Below are 18833 nucleotides of genomic sequence, written 5' to 3'. Positions count from 1 at the left end.
TTTGGTCATTTGGTTCATTCTGATTAAAGACAGAACTCATGTGAATCTTGGGAACAGAAATATGATTATGCATGTGGCTCTTTGCCATTAATGTCATGATATTACAGTAATATAGAGAACAACTGTGACCCCATGACATAATTAAAACAAATATAGAGCTATACAGTATGAGTTATTTTGTTTTCTTGCCTTCCAATAGAAGTTTGTATCCCTATGTTTTTTAACTGAAACCAGCCATTTCCGCAGAGCTGACCCCAGCTGTATCTTTGTAAGGACTTCCATGATTTGAAGTGAATGTTGTGATGTCTGTTCAGGCTGAGTAATGGTCATTTCAGTGTTGATTCAGTTGGGATCACTTTACCTTGCAGATCCAAGCTGTTTATAACACACTATTTAATGATTTGACACCATCTGCACCCCAGATCAGTGCCAATGTTGGTGATATATGTGTGATTCCAGCAAGCTGCAGGTCTTTGAACATTCAGTCTAGTGAACACATTGATCAAACTTGGCTGCATAAAAAGTCATGTTTTAGTGTGTTTTAATCAAGATAGCAAACATTTGGTAAACAGAATGATGTGATTGAAAGTGAATTGAGCATGAAATAGCTTCAATAAGTAGTAAAACAAGATATTTGTTCTCCTTGGCAGACCAATTCAACCACTAAACGCTGCTCATTCACGATGCACCTGAGGGGTTTAAATGGTTGTTTCACTCAAATGAAAGAAAAACAAACAAATTGTTATTTTTCTTACTTATGTGTGGTGCCCAGCCATGCATAGTTTAGTTTATTTTCCACTGGTTAGAGGTGAATGGAAATGTATTTGTGGACCCAATAATACATTTCCTATAAATCAAAAATTATCAGCAATTTCCAAAACAGTTTTCATTGGAATTGTACCAAATAAAGAATCCCCATGAAAACCTTTAATTTGAGTTGAGCAACATGTGTTGCTAAAACAATGATTAGGCCTAATATGCTTTGATTGTATTGCCATCAGAATTTTGGAAACTGAATTTATCATTATGCTAGTCATAAAGTGAATTGGAGTTAATACTATCAATAATGATAATGATGAGTACATTCTTTAAGTATGGGTACAGTGCCAAAACAAAATGAAAAAGGTTTCTGTGAGTGCATCACAAAATTAATAATATACATTTGTATCCTTTGACATTTGGTAATGATTAGTCAATGTCTAATCTGTGAATGACATTAAATTACTTTCTTTTAGCATAAGTCAGTCAATACTATAGTGTACATTTCAAATATTTCGCCAATGAAGGTATTTTGTGAAGATTTTCCAATAAGTAACAAAACAGTGAACAGAGAAATCACTTTTACACAATCTACATATCAAAGAACAATACATTTTGGGCTAAATAATAGAAACAATCGGCACCATCTGTACCATTTGTATTTGGCACGTCTTCAAGTTGAAATGAACAAAAATTGACATCCAGCGCCCCCTATCGTTTGTTATGGTTTGACTTTTTAACCAATCAGAGTCACGTTTGCTGACGCACAAGGAAAACATCCCTGACGCTGATTGGTCCCTCTCTCGTAGCTCTCTACACGGGGGTCTTGCCAAGGATCGAGGAGGGAGGGGATATTTTAATGGCCGTCAGTAGCACTACGAAATGCAAAAAGTGTGAATTATCCTCTTTACTTAGACTATACTAGCCACGGGTGCGTTTGGGCATCCTCTCTTTGGTAACGAGCATTGCTTTTGAGACACATTGGTGTTGGAGACGGGTTTCAAGTGTTGTTTAAACGGACTTTACCCGCTTGATTTGTGAGCGAGTGGGAGATCAGGCCTAGCCGGCTGGCTAACAAACAAGCGGACGTTCAGCTAGTCGCCGGAGTTGAAAGGTAACAGTTTGCTATTATTTTGTACTCACGACGATATTTAATATCTCTGCAATAAAATGTGTATGTTGAATGTGTTAATTATATTTAAAATACGATATTCCAACATTGGATGCATTCAAGTGCTAAATGTAAACAGAGTACTACCGTTAGCATAGATCAGCAGTGTGGAAGCTAACGGCTAACTGCTAACTTTTGAGTAACTTTACAAGCAGGAGCAGGCCTAGCTACGGTTAGCTGTTGGTGAATTAGCGGTAACTCAACTGTCAGTGTGACGTTAGGTAACGCCAATATGTCAAAGTTTCCCTAAAGTTCATCCAAGGCGTTTTAGTTTCTTAACGTAGTGCACATAATACTACAGTTTATGCTATTTGCAAGCTTTTCTGCATGAGCTAGCGAGCTAGCCAAGCAAACTTAGTGGGCTATCAAATATAGTTTACACATCATTTATATGCTAAAGCCAAGTTCATTAATCCAACATTGGCAGTGTAATTGTGGAGCATTTGTTGTTGTAAAAATGGAGTGCAATGCTCCGTGCTGAGGGTTATATGCTATTTAACGTGAACTTGCTTGTCTAACACATTTCCTCCAGCTAGCTTTCGAATGATGTGTTGATTCATCTCTGCTTATATTTACAGGGAATATGTAACATAAAGCAACCGATCATGACATCCAGATTTGGTAAAACGTACAACCGCAAGGGAGGGGAGGCCAACTCGAAATTTGACGAGGTCTTCAACAATAAGAAGCCCACCCTAACCACCAAATGGGGGGAGACCACCTACAAGGCTCAGTTGGGTACCAAAAGGCCTGTTTTAAAACCGGAAGTGTCTGAGCTTTCCAAGAGGCCCAGGCTTGAGGACAGCGACAGTGATGATGACCCATTTGGATTTGACAGTGATGATGAGTCCAAGACTGTTACCACTCAAAGTGTGTCCCCGTCTGGGGTCAAAGAAGGGTCGCTATCAAATACCACTACAGTACAGAGGAGTGTAGTTTCTTCTGCACAGGGCTCAACATCCTCATTAACAAGTGAGTAATCAATACATAAAGAAGACCAACAACGCATGTGATTGTCTTGATGGTTTATTTACTATAGGTTGCCAACCTGTCATTTCATTATTTACCTACACCTTGTTTATTTGATAGATTTTCCTGCTGTTTTGTCGCTTTTTAAGTAACCACCTGTATCTTTTTTTTTTTTACCATTCACAGCCAAGCAAACTTCTGAAGAGAGGGTTCTTAAAAATAACCAGCCCAGGTTCAAAAGTACATCAGATGGCAACCAAAAACCTGCATGCAAGGCCTCTTTGGTAAACACAGTCCCGTCTGTTAAACAGAATGTCTCGATGTACCAGAGGCACATCCCCGCATCTTCTAATGTAGTCACCAATATCAGACTGTCCACTAATGCACCAGGTGGTAGCAGAGACTTCCACACCACTTGCTCTTATGATGAAATGTCTTCGGTACAAATCCAAAATGCTGAGCTAGAGCCTCCACCAGAACTAGTGGACAACATTCCCCCATCCCCATTTATCCTGAGGGCCTCAAACTGCAAGAAATACCAGCGACCCACCAAGGCTAACAAAATGTCCTCTGAACCGGCTGAGAACAACAGCATCCAGCCCACTGAAACAGCGAACGCCCAAGATAAACCCAACAGTGTCCTTTCTGCTAACGCAAGTGTTCCTGCTGCCAAAGCTAAAACAGCAGCCAAGCCCGCAGGCAGGGGCGGCGGGAGGGTACGGGACTACACGGTCCTGCACCCTTCCTGTCTGTCGGTGTGCAACGTCACCATCCAGGACTCAATTGAGCGGAGCATCGATGAACTAGTCACCCCAGCTGCCCCGGTTGACCTGGGAGATTCAGGCCAGATGAAGAAGAAATCAGACGCTCCCCCGATCAAACCCACCAGGTAAGTCATTTCAATATATGTATCTTAAATGCCGTCGATGTACGGAATATCACTACGAAGTTGTCTTTAAAACTACTTTCATCAAACACACGTTGACACTATGACATGAAAAGATTATCCATGTTCCTTCAACTCACTATGTTAACATAATCAGATCCTATAGCTTTGACATATTGCACCCATCACCATTGGTTTATTAAGATGTATGTCTTTTAAGATTAGAATAACTATTAATAAGTCATTTGATAGTGTAGGTCAGCTCTTTGGAGAGACTGCCAATGTATGCGTAATGTCTCGTTATGCATCATGCTCAAGTGGTTTCTCAACAGTAATATGGCGTCCTAACAGGGAACTATTCTTGAAATTTAAAAGGTTTTGTTTCGAAGTTGAGCCAAAGTGTGGACCCCTACTTTGTTTTCTTTGTATTAGTTTAGCTTTAATGTTTTATTTTTGTTATGTTTGTCCTGCTCCAGTTTCCCCCTCTTAAATTTCTTTCCTTTTGTTTTTCTTTTAATTCTGCTTTTGTTAATATTCCTTTTATTGTTTTGTTTCTGCTTTATGAATTGTGCATGATTTCACGCTGTGTGTTCTCATGCATCTTTATTATTGACTGTGAAGCACTTTGGAACCGCTTTTTGCAGTGCAATATATAACGTGCTAAATAAATACATGTTTTAACCTACTTAACAAATCATCTCATTGCATCTTTCCAGGTTCAGACCCACCCAGACAAAGACCAAGAAGACAAAGGCTGAGACCAAGCTAGAGTTCTTTGGCTTTGAGGACAAAGAGGAGCATGGGGGCGAGGAGGGTCCTGAAGCTGGGAAGAGTAACTACAAGATCAAGTACTTTGGCTTTGACGACCTGAGCGAGAGTGACAGCGATGATGAGGAGTCTATCCGCAAAGAGAAGAAGGCCAAGAAGGCGGCTGCAGCCTTAGCGGCTCTGAGCTCCAGCGTGGACAGCCCGCAAACCAGCGACTCTCAGGACAGCCAGGCCAGCAGCAACACAGGTGAGCTCATCCCTCTTTTATTGTTGATGTCATTAGCTGAAGAATCAATGCCTTTGCTGTTTTGATCAAGATGTTTGTAGACTTTTATTTTCAAAACTTAACTAAAAGCTTAACATTTTCAATCCTGGTTTATCCAACAGAAGCTTTTGACTTGTCTGAAGACTCTGGCGCCGAGGGACAAAAAGGACGACCAGGGAAGGCAGGCGAAAAGTCCAAGGATAATGCAAGTGGACTAAAAAAGATCTTCAGTGGACCCAAAAAGGTATATGAGCTTCCTAGAAATATTTTTCTTTCTCTGCCTGATTTTCATAACCTGCCTTCATGACCTTCACCATGGCCAGGCTTGATCTAGCGTTTGAAACGGATTAGTTTTGAACAAGCAAAGCTAATCATTTCAATATAAAGAACATTGTTTTACCATCTTCATATTTAAGTGACATTAACATAAGTTATGATTTGGTTTGCTAGATTGACTCCTGCCTAAACTTGAAAATGGCTTGATTCACTCCAAAAGGACACACGGGACAACTCAAATTTGAATCTTTCCTCTTTATTTGAGTTATTGTAGATTTCTTGTTGCTTCATTCAGCCTTCATTTAGCTTCCCGTCGCATCATTTAGGTTGAAAACCTTTAACACAAAACACACTTTCATTCACTTTAGGCAAATAAACATTTCAATGAAAACCATGCCATCCTTAAACAAGCACTTTCATTTCTGCTCTATGGTTTTAAATGTAATCAAGTTACAATTAAACTTAACATTTAATCAAAAGTAAAATCATCTCAACAAAGTAAATTATATTCCAGCTTCTTATATTTTAGCTTAATACCTCATAAGACTAGAAATCATAATTCATTTAATCAAACATGTCTTCAATACATTTACAAATATATCACCAGCAGCGTCTTTGGTCGAATCCTTGAGTCTCCTCTCTCACAGTGAATTGTTTGTCCTCTGCTGAGAGTGTGCATTCCCAGGTGTGTTGCATCAAGCTCTTTTAAATAGGAGACTCACACTCGTCTTTGAGCCACATCTCCAGTGGAATCACAGATTTTAGGCTCCCTGTCACCACTTGCTGGACTGGAGCCAGATTTTGAATTGCCCTTCTCTGGTTCTGACAAAACAATAACTCTGCTTGGATTTGTGGTATCTTATACCCATACTGCTGTGCTTATCTAAATCACGTTTGACAATGGCTTTAGGTTATTTATCTGTTTTTCTAATTCTTTGTGTTTCACTACTACTGTAATCTTTAGAATATATATAATTGAGTTGCACAATGCGTCATTTTCAGGAAATGTTTCTTACCGCTTTGGGAGTGCTACACACTGAGGCTGCTGTCGTCTCAGTCTATCATCGTGATGAAGCATGCAATATTTATGTCTTCAATTGAGCCAATGCACAACAATAACTTAAAGTGCACCTATCATGCTATTTGTAGGCAATAGCATAGGTCTCAGATATATACAAATATATAAAAAACATGTCTATGAAGTGTTTTGCTCAAAATACCAAACGGATCACCCATTCTAGCCATGCTTCATATCCCTCTATTTCACTTCCTGTTTCAAAAGTGCTGATTTGGGGTATAAAGCTTAAAAAAAAGGGAGGGGGCTGAGCTCATGCGGGACCCGGCAGCTACTGTCTAAACTAAATACTGCCGTGATGAAACGCCATATCATGGATTATCAAGGATTATTTCTGAAACAGTATGGAGCTCAAAGGCTTTCTCTCTTGCCAGTTATACCACAAGGTGAGTTCCTTTTTATATCCTGCTTCTTCACACACATGCTCTCCAGTACAGGTTAGCTCTGAGTGTTAGCGATGCTAATGTAAACATGCACCGACCATATTACGTCCAAAACAGTCGGGCATTGTTTCTGATAGCAATGTTTCTGATAGGGCCGTGGGTCCACATTTCCGATATTACGTCATATCGGACGCAAATCTGGATCAGCTCCGTTGTAGCCCCGTTTTTAGAGATTTGGGTACGGAGGAAAAGAGAGGGTTTTATTTTCTGACGCTGCGTGAGTTCCCAGACACACCGGGGACACATATTTATGTCAAAAAGTGCATTTTGCATGATAGGTCCCCTTTAAGCTTTGTGCTAGAACTTCTCTATGCAGCTTCACATTTCTCTACATTGTCTTTGTTCATGTTTGAATTGCATGCATTTGGTAATTTGAGTTTTTGGTGTCCCTTAGATAACTACCCAATCTCAATTTTTTTCTGGGTTCCAGTCACCGGCTAAGGCCGTGTACAACGCTCGCCACTGGAACCAACCTGAACCTGAGGAGGTACCTGTGCCTCCACTGTCCCGTGCTCAAACTGCTCCGGTAAGATATCTCTCTTTTAGTGGTTATTGAATTGAGTTTTGCTTTATTGTGTTGTTCTCTAGGCCCAATAAAGGCGTCTCAGTGTGTGGAAAGGGAGAATTAATGATGTTTAAGTTCTCATCTGAAATCTATGCATTTGTTTTTACAAACAAAGCAGGCTAACAATATTAAAAGAGTATTTATGTGAAACAAATGCTCATAACTCGTACCATTTGTTTACATTATTTTATTATAATTCTCCGTTATTGTCTACAACCCGGGAGATTGTTTAATGGAGTCAACCGTTTTGTTTAATTGCTCTAATTAGTCTCCTTCTGTTCATATATTTTCCCAGACAAGTAAACCTGGTTTATTTGTATTTGCTGCGTTAATTCTCCCCCACCTCTCATTGAAATAAATGTTGGAAGAACTCATTCCAGTCTGGAAAATGGGATTTTAATATATCTTTTTTGACTTTGCACTACCTCATCTGTCACCCGTTAACAACACTTATTAAAGACTTGTGTGCTTAGCAGACAGTTCAGCTGTGGTAAATCTTGCGGATATGTCGTTAAACACATTTGTTACTTTGGTATGAGCCCGCTTTCTCCGCCTCTGTTCTTCCTCAGGCTATTTTATCGAGCAGCAGCAAGGACAGCAACTCCCATAAAGATGATGGCTTGTTCAAAGCCCCCCCACCGCCGCCTAAAGTCATTAAGTCGGAGACCCTCCCCACGCGACTCAACCAGGATATTGTAACTGCGCTGAAATGCAGGAAGGAGCACAAGGAGGTGAGTCCGGAGCAAACTGAGATGTTTTTTTAGAGGAAAAACTGATTTTAAAGGCATTTTTTATTCAGTTCTACTACATTTATTTGCATGCTGCTATGATTTGAATGTATTTGTCATTCTTTACCAAGCTCCTTTCACCATTTGATGCAGGTTATGCAGTACATACATAGTATTCATTTGATGTTTATCAGGCTCAATGATGTTTCATTGAACCCTTTTGTAATTTCGAGGTAGAAATGAGCACTGTAGCTGTTAGTTTAAACTCTCCTACAGCTCGTGTCATTTACAGATGGGCCTTCTGGCTCCAGTTCAAGCTGTTAGTCAGAGATCCCCTGCAGTAAAATGGATTCAGCTAAGCTGTCGCCACACACTGGGGTTATCTTAAACCCGGGTGCTTCCTCATGGGTTTTGCTGAGTGCACACAAATAATGACTGTTGACACTGGTAAACATACAGAGGCAACTGCTGATCAGGCCCCAACTCCACATGCTGAGCTTTTATTGATGAGGGGTATTAGCACAGTCAGCTATTTCTGTTAATGGAACCAATGGTGAGGAATTTAACAATAAGAGAGAGCGCTCACTGGGTGTGTGTGTGTTTATGTGTGAGTTGATTGTGAATCTGGACAGATGCACTGCTTCCCAATTCGCTGTAATTAACCCCACTCCCCTTCCACCAGCTGTACACGGTGGTGCAGCATGTGAAGCACTTCAATGACGTGGTGGAGTTTGGAGAAAATCAAGAGTTCACTGATGATTTTGAGTACCTGGAGACGGGGCTTAAGAGCAGTCAGCCACTCAACACCAGATGCCTTAGGTAAGTGCAGTAAAATACTAAGTGCTGCCTTTTTGTGCAGTTCTACAGAATAGCACTTGGATGCTCTAAGACTGCTCCGACATAGATTACCTTCTCTGGTAGCTCGTACTAAGTTGTGAGTGCCAAGTACCTCACTGAGTTGTTTGAGTGGTTTAAGCACCTGCCATCTGACATCTGTCACCTAGTATAAGCAAAGCTATTCCATGATCAAGTGCTTAAGTTGATCAAAGCTTTGAAATTTGACCCCTAAATAAATAAATAAAACTTCTCCTTTAAAAGCACAGCAGGACCTGGAGATACAAAGTAAGAGTCTTGTTCATATGCTGTATACTAACAGTGAAGACCATTTTTTAATATAATGGTCTTTTATTTATCAAATGTTTTCATTATCCCATACATAATGAGCCCTATAGAGGCAGTTTATGGACCTATATTTTGTTTCGTCTTTGCACTTTACTATTTATGAATCTCAATGGTTAAAAAAAAAAAAAAAAAAAAATTATTATATGCTCAGATAAAACTTGTTTTTCTGCAGTATCATAAAGTGCACAGCCGTTCTGTTAAGAAAATGAAATCCGTTAAGAAGAGACAACCTTGACTACAGAAAAAGCTGCATACTTCAGGGCTTCAGTCTTTACACATGCAGAGAGAGGATAGGGGGAACATGTAGCAGAAAGAAATCAGAAATGGTGATATTCATTGATGAAGTAGGCTGTGCCACATTTTGTCTCATTCATTTGGGTTTCTGAGAACTAACCTGACATTTCTGCACCCCTTCCTCTCTCTCTCTCCAGTATAATCAGCCTGGCCACGCGCTGTGCCATGCCCGGTTTCAGAATGCACCTGCGGGCCAGAGGGAAAGTGGCACAAGTCTTCAATATGCTCAGTGATGCTCCACAACACCCGGTCAGTAACACTCTGCAGTCACTTACTGCCTCAATTTCAATTTGTTATCTGCCTCGCAAAATGTTTGTAAAGAATGATAAATGGAAAGGTGTTTGCCATGTTTGATTGATTTCTGCTTCTGTTGTTTACTCGTGTCCTTGGTGGAAATGATTTCTGCTAAGGTTCACTTCCAAAGCTATGAATCAGGGTGTTTTATGTGAGATGACAGGGTGACAGTGATCCCTACCTAATGCACTTAGCTGCTAGTAAAATAAGAAAAAGAACTGTGGCGAGCCTTCCTCCACCCCCTTTCTAATAAGGGGGCTCTGAGTTTTGAAGATACTTTTCTGATTCAGGTGCAAATACAGTTGTTTCAGAAACTAATTCTCAAGTAACTCAAGCATTTTTTGTCTGAAAAATTGTGTCTGTTAGTTTTTACAAATACACTTAAATATAATGTTATATTGTTCCATATATATCACTGCCTTATGATGTGGATTTTTCTGACAGGATATGCTGACCTGCAATGGTAGTCTTTGCTGTCGACATGTCAGTTTCATTTATTTGTATCTGGCCCAGTTAGCTTGCATTGGCTGTGTGTTGGAGAGCAGAAGAAAATGTTCCATTTCATCTGGAGAGTGTGATGTTTGTTTTCATATCTTTTTTAACACCTCTGCAATATTTGCTAATGAATAGGATGTTTAAGGTCGCATTCCTGGAGTTATTTATGTCTTAATTATGAAATGGTTATATTCAAATGCAGCTATTCAGTACAGTTTAATTGCCTTTATGCTCCTTTAGATATCTTTTTATTTTATTTATTTTATTATTTTATCCTTATAGCTTTGTGAAGCACCTTGAGATAACGTTGTCTTTAAAGTGTGCTATATAAATCAAATTTATTATTATTTAATAAGTTCAGTATTTCTATTTCTCTAGTTAAAACTCGACGAAACAAAACTTGTCTGTCTCTGCGTGTTCTGGTTTCAGAGTTTAAAACAGACGGATATATTTACAGTTGTAAAACTGCAGCCACTTTCTCCTGTTCACCAACCTTGGTTTCTGTTTTATTCATAACATTGAATGGACACACCAAAAAAACCCTGCTTGAAATAGGAAAGGAGCTCAATCCTCACCATTCTAATACAAATCTAATTGTAATGCTAAAAGGGTCAAAATGATTGAATGCATTGGTGATAGTGGCCATGTATTCGAATGTTCCCAGCGTCAGGTTGTCATTGAACATCATGTCTCACCTCTGTATGCTCGACACACAACATACACTTTTTAAAAATAGCCTTTCTCTATCTTCCTATCAGAACTTGGGTCTGTGCACGGCTTCCCTGATGTACATTCTGAGTCGGGATCGTCTTAACATGGATCTGGACAGGGCCTGTCTGGAGCTTATGATCAAGCTGCTGGAGATAGACCAGGACTACTCGGCCCACCAGGATCAGCTCACTCCCAAGGAGGTGGAAAAGGTCAAGGAGAAGATCAGGAAGCTGTGTGAGACCGTGCATAACAAGCACCTCGACTTGGAAAACATCACGGTGGGTTTGTCCTTGAACAACAACATAAATATAACTAAAAAGCTTCACTGCTGGATGTACTTAGTCATAAACCACTTATCAAGTTTGTAATGGTCTCTCTTCAACTAGCACCTTTTCATAAATACTTAAATGGCTAAAGGTAGGGTAGGTAAGAATGGAGAATTCCCCCAATATCTTGAAGTGATGACATTATTCAATGTTTTTCCTTTTTAACATCCTTATTAGCCATCTTAAATGTTGGGTGTCATCTTATAATGTATGCATTCCAGGATAATATTATCAAAAATGTGCTAATGTCCTCATTAAAAACTGTCAGATTTAAGGTCTCCCAAGGTCCAAAAGAGTTGTCCACCTGCCAAATAAGTGAATGCAGGGTTTGAAGATTTTACAAGTTGTTTTTTTTCCTGTTGTAGACGGGCCACCTTGCCATGGAAACTCTGCTCTCTCTAACCTCCAAGAGAGCGGGGGATTGGTTCAAAGAAGAACTGAGACTTCTGGGAGGGTTGGACCATATTGTAGACAAAGGTAGGTGTATGGGCAGCTTTGAAGTCTCTCTACTTCTGTAACATTGCAAAAAGATTCCCTTTCCAATGTCAAGTACCAGACCTGTTGAGTATCATGTACGTGTCAGGGTGTCTAATAGTTCTGTTCTTGTGCGTGCCACAGTTAAGGAGTATGTGCAGAACCTGAGCCAAGAGGACGACAAGGAGAACCTGGTCGTATCGTTATGGGGAGCAGAGCGCTGTCTGAGAGTACTTGAAAGTGTAAGTACTGCTCGGTCAGGTTTTCCTCTTCCACCAAAGTCGTACAAAAGTCATGCTAAAGGACAAAAGTAATTGAGTCCTGCAGAGTGGATGGTCACTTTTATTGTTAGCTTTATGAAAGACGGAATGTTTTTTTTCAATGTCACATAAAATGTCACTGATCTGTGCCAAAAGAAAGTGTCTCTCCTCATTTTCTGTTTCTTGTACCCTTTTCTGCCCCTTAATGTACTTTCCCCTCCATTGATTTCCTCTTTCTTTCATCTTCTGCCAACAGGTGACAGTGCAGAACCCAGAAAACCAGGCGTACTTGATTGCCTACAAAGAATCACAACTCATCGTCTCCTCCGCCAGGTGAGCACAGGATGCAGCTCGGAGCTATTATTGACTGGACACACATACATACTGAGAACCTGACTGAAATAACAACAGTTCACTTTGTCTTTGTACTTTTTGTACCACTATTGTACCCTTCACATTAAACGCTGTCCTCAGGTGTGTTGTCTTCCGTCTGGGTCTGTTACTCAAAAACATCTTGATTTTAAAGGAACAATTATCAGATCACAGACTTTTAAAGTGATGGACGATAACAGAATTAGCCGATTACCATAATTGTTAGCGTCAGAGCCAATAAAGATCAGCAAGTTTAGATCTGATAAAGCTTGGTTTGCTATTCCTGTATTAGAGGACACAAAATGGCATTGAGGGTTGTGCCGTACACAGAGGAACAGTTTTTAAATATTTTTCGTTTGTCCTCAAAATGTGCCCATTTACTGTCTTATAGCTTTTTTCTCATCAGTATGTTTTTCTCCCTTTCACCAGAGCTTTACGGTACTGTGAAGATATGATTCAGCGATACAGCAGGTCGCTAAATAACAGCTCTCTGTCATTGTCGGGGGCAGCGCTGCCCCACTGCAGCTTCAGTAACGTGGGCAAGGCTGTGGAGGACTGCATGCGGGCCGTCATAGGAGTGCTGCTCAACCTCACCCACGATAATGGTATTCTGATTTAATACCAACTCATATTTGTTTGCCTTTGTTCTTAATTTGTTCTATCTGGCATGTTTAGCCACTCAGAGCTGGGAAATGACTCAGTTTGATGGCTTATTGTTGCAGATGTGGTGCATAACAATGAAGCACAGTTTATTGAATTAAACCAAAGTTTGATTGTGTGATATGACATCGTTTTTCAATATGGGTTATATTCAGATTGATGTGCTCATTTACACTTGAAGCCTGTCACTCAGGTGCTTAGCAGGGTATTGACTAGTATTAGCAGAGGTCAATAATGATGTTATTTTAATCTGCAGAGTGGGGCAGCACTAAGACGGGTGAGCAGGAACAGCTTACCGTAACTGCTTTGAATTGCGTCCTCCGAGTTCCACGCTACATCCCCCAGGAGCAGCGGTTCGACGTGCGAGTTTTGGTAATGCGCTCATGAACAGAACACCTAATTGCTCAACAGATACTCTACGTATACATGTGTCTTATGTATTTCTTTGTGTTGTGTGTGTGTACCAGGGTCTGGGTCTACTTATCAACCTGGTGGAGTACAGCTCCAGAAACCGCCACTGCCTGGTGGACATGGAGTACATAATGGACGACAGCTTTCTGGAAGACAGCCTGTTGCAGCCGGCTGACCCGCCAGCAGCAGAGACAGCGAACGCACCGCCGGCCGCTGCTGCTGAGTCTCAGGGAGACGATCCTGTCAAGCCCAAGCCCTCCGGTGCTCTGGCTGCCCTGGTGCAGGTAGGATTTGTGAAAGGACTTATCAATGAATATTTTAACAGCGTTCTTTTTGTCTTGGCTACAGGTATATTTTTCATCATTTCTTTTGAAGTGAAGATGTGAGCAGAAACTGTTACAGCCATGAGAAAAAAAAATCAATGTTATTACTGTTGAAAGAAGACCTTGTATTGAATAAGCGGGTGAGACGGTGTTTCACCCGGTTTCTCAGGGAGAACGTGGAAGCATTACTCTGATACATGCATAATGAATATGGATGAGGCTGTATCATTTCAAATATCCCCTCTGCGCTACATGCACGACCACACAACCGTCAGCTGAACCCCTGAGTGCATTTTCAGTAAAAGTCCGATGTTGCATATTTTTAACAGCCTGAAGATAAGTGTAAATCGATGCATACTCATTTGTGGATTCGGATTTTCAAGATAAATATGACATTTTATTAAACATGTTTCTTTTATATTGACATAACTTTCCCCTGACTTCTTCTCCTCATTAGCGCTACATTCTGAAAGCCTAAAAGGAACCTCTGAGCGTAAAGTAGTGATTCACTTCAAAATGAGCTTTCACTGTCAACTGAGTTTTGGCAGTTGCTTTTTGACCGGCCACAAAGCAGTACCTTTGCTATCGTGATGAACGGCTATCCCTTTATACCCTCTGAAATAATAAAGATCTGCTGTTCCAATTAAAAAGTTTGTGTTTGGAGTCACATCTGTTTATTTCTCTTTTAAATCCTAGTTCTTACTTGAGAGGGAGCGCGCCGCCATCCTGGCCGAGGCCAAGACGGACGACCTCATCAGCGAGGCGCCAAAGCCGGCACTCGACAAAAGTGGAGAGTGGAAGGAGACGTCGGGGGAGATACAGTGGGTGGCGGCCGAACCCAACGACAACCAAACGGAGACGAAAGAGGACGAGAAGAAAGAGGAGGAAGAGGAAGAGTTGGATCTGAATAAAGGTAGACGTTTGAAGTTGTGTCTGTGTAAGAGGAGCTCTGGCTGGAGTTCTAATCAAGATAGAAATGTGGTTAATGTTGCAGTAATGATTGCTGTGTAGCGGCAACTTCATTACCCTTCTTGCTTCTCAACTAATTAAGGCTGAAGCAACAGAAATCTGACATGTGAGAGATTGTCTTAGGTCTACGAATGGCAGTATAACAAAGCATTGCAAAGCCTGTATACAGGGTGTATCCACACTGTCTGAAGGGATTAGGACATGAATTACTGAGGGCGGAACATTCAATATATTGTGATTTTTCAAGCGAGTTTCTCAACGGACATTTCTACCATTTTCTTACATTGCAAAAAGCAAATAATGCATTGAGAAAGTAACTTATAATAAAAACAATCACTAGTTCCCACTCTACACCCACATTATTTCTTTGCCATGTAGCTTCTCTATGTTTTAAATGAATTGTGCAAACACAACTGAACCAATGTGCTCATGTACGTTGCTGTTCACATGGTTGGGAAATGCAGACCTGCTTTCTTTCTGCTGTTCCATCGAGCCAAACGGCACAGTAAAAAGTGCCCTATTGACTATTTTAATCCCCGAACGTGTCACAGTGCAGCCTGTTGAGGAGCTGGGAAGTGAATTATCGCTGCAAAGTTGCTCTCACAGCAATGTTTCCAGCCAACATTTATTTTCAGCAGTTCTTACCATCATAGGTTGAAACCTTCAGAAAGACGCAGTGTATGTATCCGTGAAATGTGAATCTTTTTCTATCTCCCCTGTGTCTGCTGTAGCTCTGCAGCACTCAGGCAAGCATATGGAGGACAGCATTGTTGCCTCCTACACCGCTCTGCTGCTGGGCTGCCTCTGCCAGGGAAGCCAGGTGAGACACACACACACACACACAGAGTTTATGATTTAAGATTTATTTCCCCACTCAAAGATATTTATGTCGTTGCTCACCCACCTTTTTGCCCCTCAGATAAATTTGACTACTGTGAGACAGCATCTACCTAAAGGGGACTTCTCCATCATGACAGAAATGCTGAAGAAGTTCTTGAGTTTCATGAACCTCACTGTGAGTATGACTGTAAAGACTGACCTTCTGTCATCAGCAATGCTTTCCTCATTACGATGACTGGCACTTGTTAGAATTAAATTATGGTATAGAGCTATAGGGACACATTGAATACATTCTCCTTCCTAAAAAAATTGCAATCATTTTCATCAACATCAGTATTTTCTGTATTCATCTCAAAGTGTTGATGCAATCAAAGCTCCAGGCAAATTGTACTGAAGTCAAAAAGGGGGCTTTAATTGGACTTATTGAGGGAAAAGCACATTTTGTGCCCTCTATTAAGTCAACATTTTTGACGGTTCTCACACAACTGCAGTTCTCAATCTCATTTTTTTTTGGCACCTTTTATTCGGTTCAGAAAATACTAAAGGAAGCTTTTATTCTGTTTATCTCATTAACCCTGAGATTTAGTTGTGAATAATGTCTGGAATGGCTGTAAAAACCAATGAAATATAAAAAGACACTGTGATTGTCTTCAAAAATATCTCATTAGCTTCTTAGCCAGTCTAAAAGCACTTGCAAAGCACTTAGCTTATATAAAGCCTCTGTGCAAGTAATGTGTCATTATCACACACAATACGACAAATAAATTGTTATCAATTAATTCTTGTGTCTCCAGGCAGCCTGATTCAAGTAGTGATACGAAGGATCATTTAAAAATAAGTCCAGCCTTATTATTAAACTGGACAGATGTGCGTTTTGCAGCAGCTTTGAAAGTGACTCATCCCGTCAGAGCTGAAGACTGGAACCATCTGTTTCATAAATATCCCCTTTTAATGAACAGAAGCTCAAACATCCTCCAAAATGTTTGCCGTCTGTTTCTAAAGACTGAACAAGTACAGTAGTATGTTTCCTCAAACTCTTGTCTTTCTCATTCTGTTTGCTCTCAGTGTGCGATGGGCACCACGGGACAGAAGTCCATCACTCGGGTCATCGAATACCTGGAGCACTGTTAACAGACAGCCAGACCAGGACCTCACACTCTGCACATTAAAGGGACCCCTGGCTCTTCTGGTGCCCCGTCCCCGACAGGAGCCACAGGGGGGGGGGGGTCCATCGGAGACTCAGCAGCGTTCCTTTGACTTCACCAGATCAACAAATGCTGCGCTCACTCTGAATTGCTACCGATGAAGGCGTGAACTCGCAAAAAGTTTCCCTCTCTCTGGAGCACAGCCCGAACCAAAGCCCTGCTAGCTGACAGACATCACATTTCTTCAGTTCCACATTTGATTAGTCAGGAGATTCATCCTCAGGTTCCTGGGAATCAGGCAGAGGCTAACGTGTCATAATAATCTGTGGAATCATCTTATATGATAATGGACTCACAGACGTGTTCTTGAAACATCTTTAAGAGGTTTAACGGTCTGATGGTCCGCAGCCTGGTCTCATTCCCGGTCACTTAGCCCGAGTGTAAACCTCTGAATGAAATGTTATGGATCATTACATTTTAATCTCATCCACATCAAAGCCAAGGATGAAATCATTGATAAGCATGAAACACAATCATTTTCATGGATGTTAGAATGACGTCTCTATGTAAACTCGTGTGGAATGATTTTGGACGCTTACACCCGTTAAGCTTAATGTTTGCAGTTGGCTTGAATGTTGAAGGGAAGCAGAGTTTTTTTTTAAATCTTTGATTTTTATGTTTTAATTGTGCCCGTTAATTTTGTAAAACGGTGCGGGTTAGCAAGTTGCTTAGGCGCAATGTTATGCGCGTATCTTATATGTTTTTAGACTTGTTTTAAGTTTTTCTTCAGGGCATTTTTTCCTCACCCAACTCATCAATGACGTTTAAAGGACTGCGCGATATGCTCGCTTTGATAGGGGGAAATTACACGCTATTATGAATTTAAATTTTCATTCTTACAAATCATTAATTTGATCCTATTTTACTTTGTTTTGCTTATTTAAATTCAAATAAAATGAAGAGTTTGTAATAACAATATGCATTGAAACTAGGGCTGCACGATATTGAAAAAAACTGACATTGCGATTTCCCCCCCCCCTGCGATATATATATATATATATATTGAAACATATGAAAACATACAGGAATTGAAGAAAAGACAGTTTTTTTTCCCCCGCAAACCATCCTTTCTTGAACTTTAATGCTATACAATTGGTATTTTTTTAACTATTTAACCGGATGAAGGATTTTAGTCACGGACTTCTGGATCTTAAGTTATCAGAGCAACAAGCTGAGTTAGCTCGGTTATCCTGCTGTGATCTGATCAAGAATGATTGTGATTGGTGGTTTGCTGTGCATGCAGAGCCTGCATGTCACTCACTCAAGTACCCCTGACATGAGAGCCGCGCAAGTTTTCCTTTTGTAGCAAGCAGGAAAATAATTGTAACATGACGTGTTTGAGTTCATTTGCCTACTTAATATCGCACGTCCTAAAAAATAATTTGAAAGAAATTTTAAAAAATCGTCACGTCCTGCGATGTGAATATCGCGCATGCGCATATCGCGGTTATCGTCACGACACGATATATCGTGCAGCCCTAATTGAAACTCACAGGTATAACAGATGTGATGAATTACTCAAACATGTGATGGTTGTGCTTCCTTTTTGAATTTGAAATGAAGTTATTTTTTTCTTTTTAAATGTATTTAATTTAATGCTTTCTCCTCCTGTTTGTAAATGCAACGTTTTTACCTAGTGAGATGCCATTAGTGTCTAAAGTTTCCCATCCTGTTTCATTAAGATATATCCCATATGACACAGCTCAGTGGCTGGACAAAGAACATGCGGAGCAGTTACTTTTTTCTCTCATGTTAATTGGCATTGGGGATTTACTGATGGCGCCACATTTCTGTATGTCCAGCCACATGTAGCTTCATGTTTTAGTCTACACAACATTCATTAAGCTCCCATTAATTTATTATTTTGGTGTCATTGTACTTGTGCACATTAATCTTCAAACGCCTCTGTCTTGTACTGCTCACATGTACGATCACTGATTTGAATGACAGCCATACCTGTAAAAGCAGATTAGTTGTATCTGGTTTGTAGGCGGCAGTGAACATAGTTGCTACTGTGTTTACTGCGTCCGATTACTTTGCAAAATTCTGGTCTGAATGGAATTTTAGATTGTAAATACTCCTGTACATAGCGGTTAATGGACATTTAAAAAT

At 40.4% G+C, this 18833-nt stretch overlaps 1 protein-coding gene across 2 annotated transcripts; it reads left to right on the top strand.

The window, feature by feature from the left end:
* The first annotated feature begins 1568 nt into the window (after nt 1-1568).
* Nucleotides 1569-17730, top strand: wapla (WAPL cohesin release factor a). Of its 2 annotated transcripts, none has more exons than XM_034152169.1 (20): nt 1569-1873; nt 2509-2902; nt 3086-3788; nt 4502-4800; nt 4941-5062; nt 7007-7138; nt 7747-7908; nt 8588-8724; nt 9519-9630; nt 10929-11159; nt 11573-11684; nt 11826-11923; nt 12198-12274; nt 12743-12918; nt 13230-13345; nt 13441-13668; nt 14404-14620; nt 15408-15496; nt 15596-15691; nt 16582-17730. In XM_034152169.1, the coding sequence occupies exons 2-20, from the start codon at nt 2536-2538 to the stop codon at nt 16645-16647; spliced, it is 3540 nt and encodes a 1179-aa protein (XP_034008060.1). In that variant the 5' UTR covers nt 1569-1873; nt 2509-2535; the 3' UTR covers nt 16648-17730. The 2 variants fall into 2 exon arrangements, with proteins under 2 accessions (XP_034008060.1, XP_034008061.1); XM_034152170.1 differs by having other exon boundaries at nt 1570-1873; nt 7043-7138.
* Nucleotides 17731-18833: the final 1103 nt, after the last annotated feature.

Source organism: Trematomus bernacchii, unplaced genomic scaffold (genome assembly GCF_902827165.1).
Source record: "Trematomus bernacchii unplaced genomic scaffold, fTreBer1.1, whole genome shotgun sequence".
NCBI classification, from domain to species: domain Eukaryota; kingdom Metazoa; phylum Chordata; class Actinopteri; order Perciformes; family Nototheniidae; genus Trematomus; species Trematomus bernacchii.
This window is presented reverse-complemented; position numbering and strand designations above follow the sequence as displayed.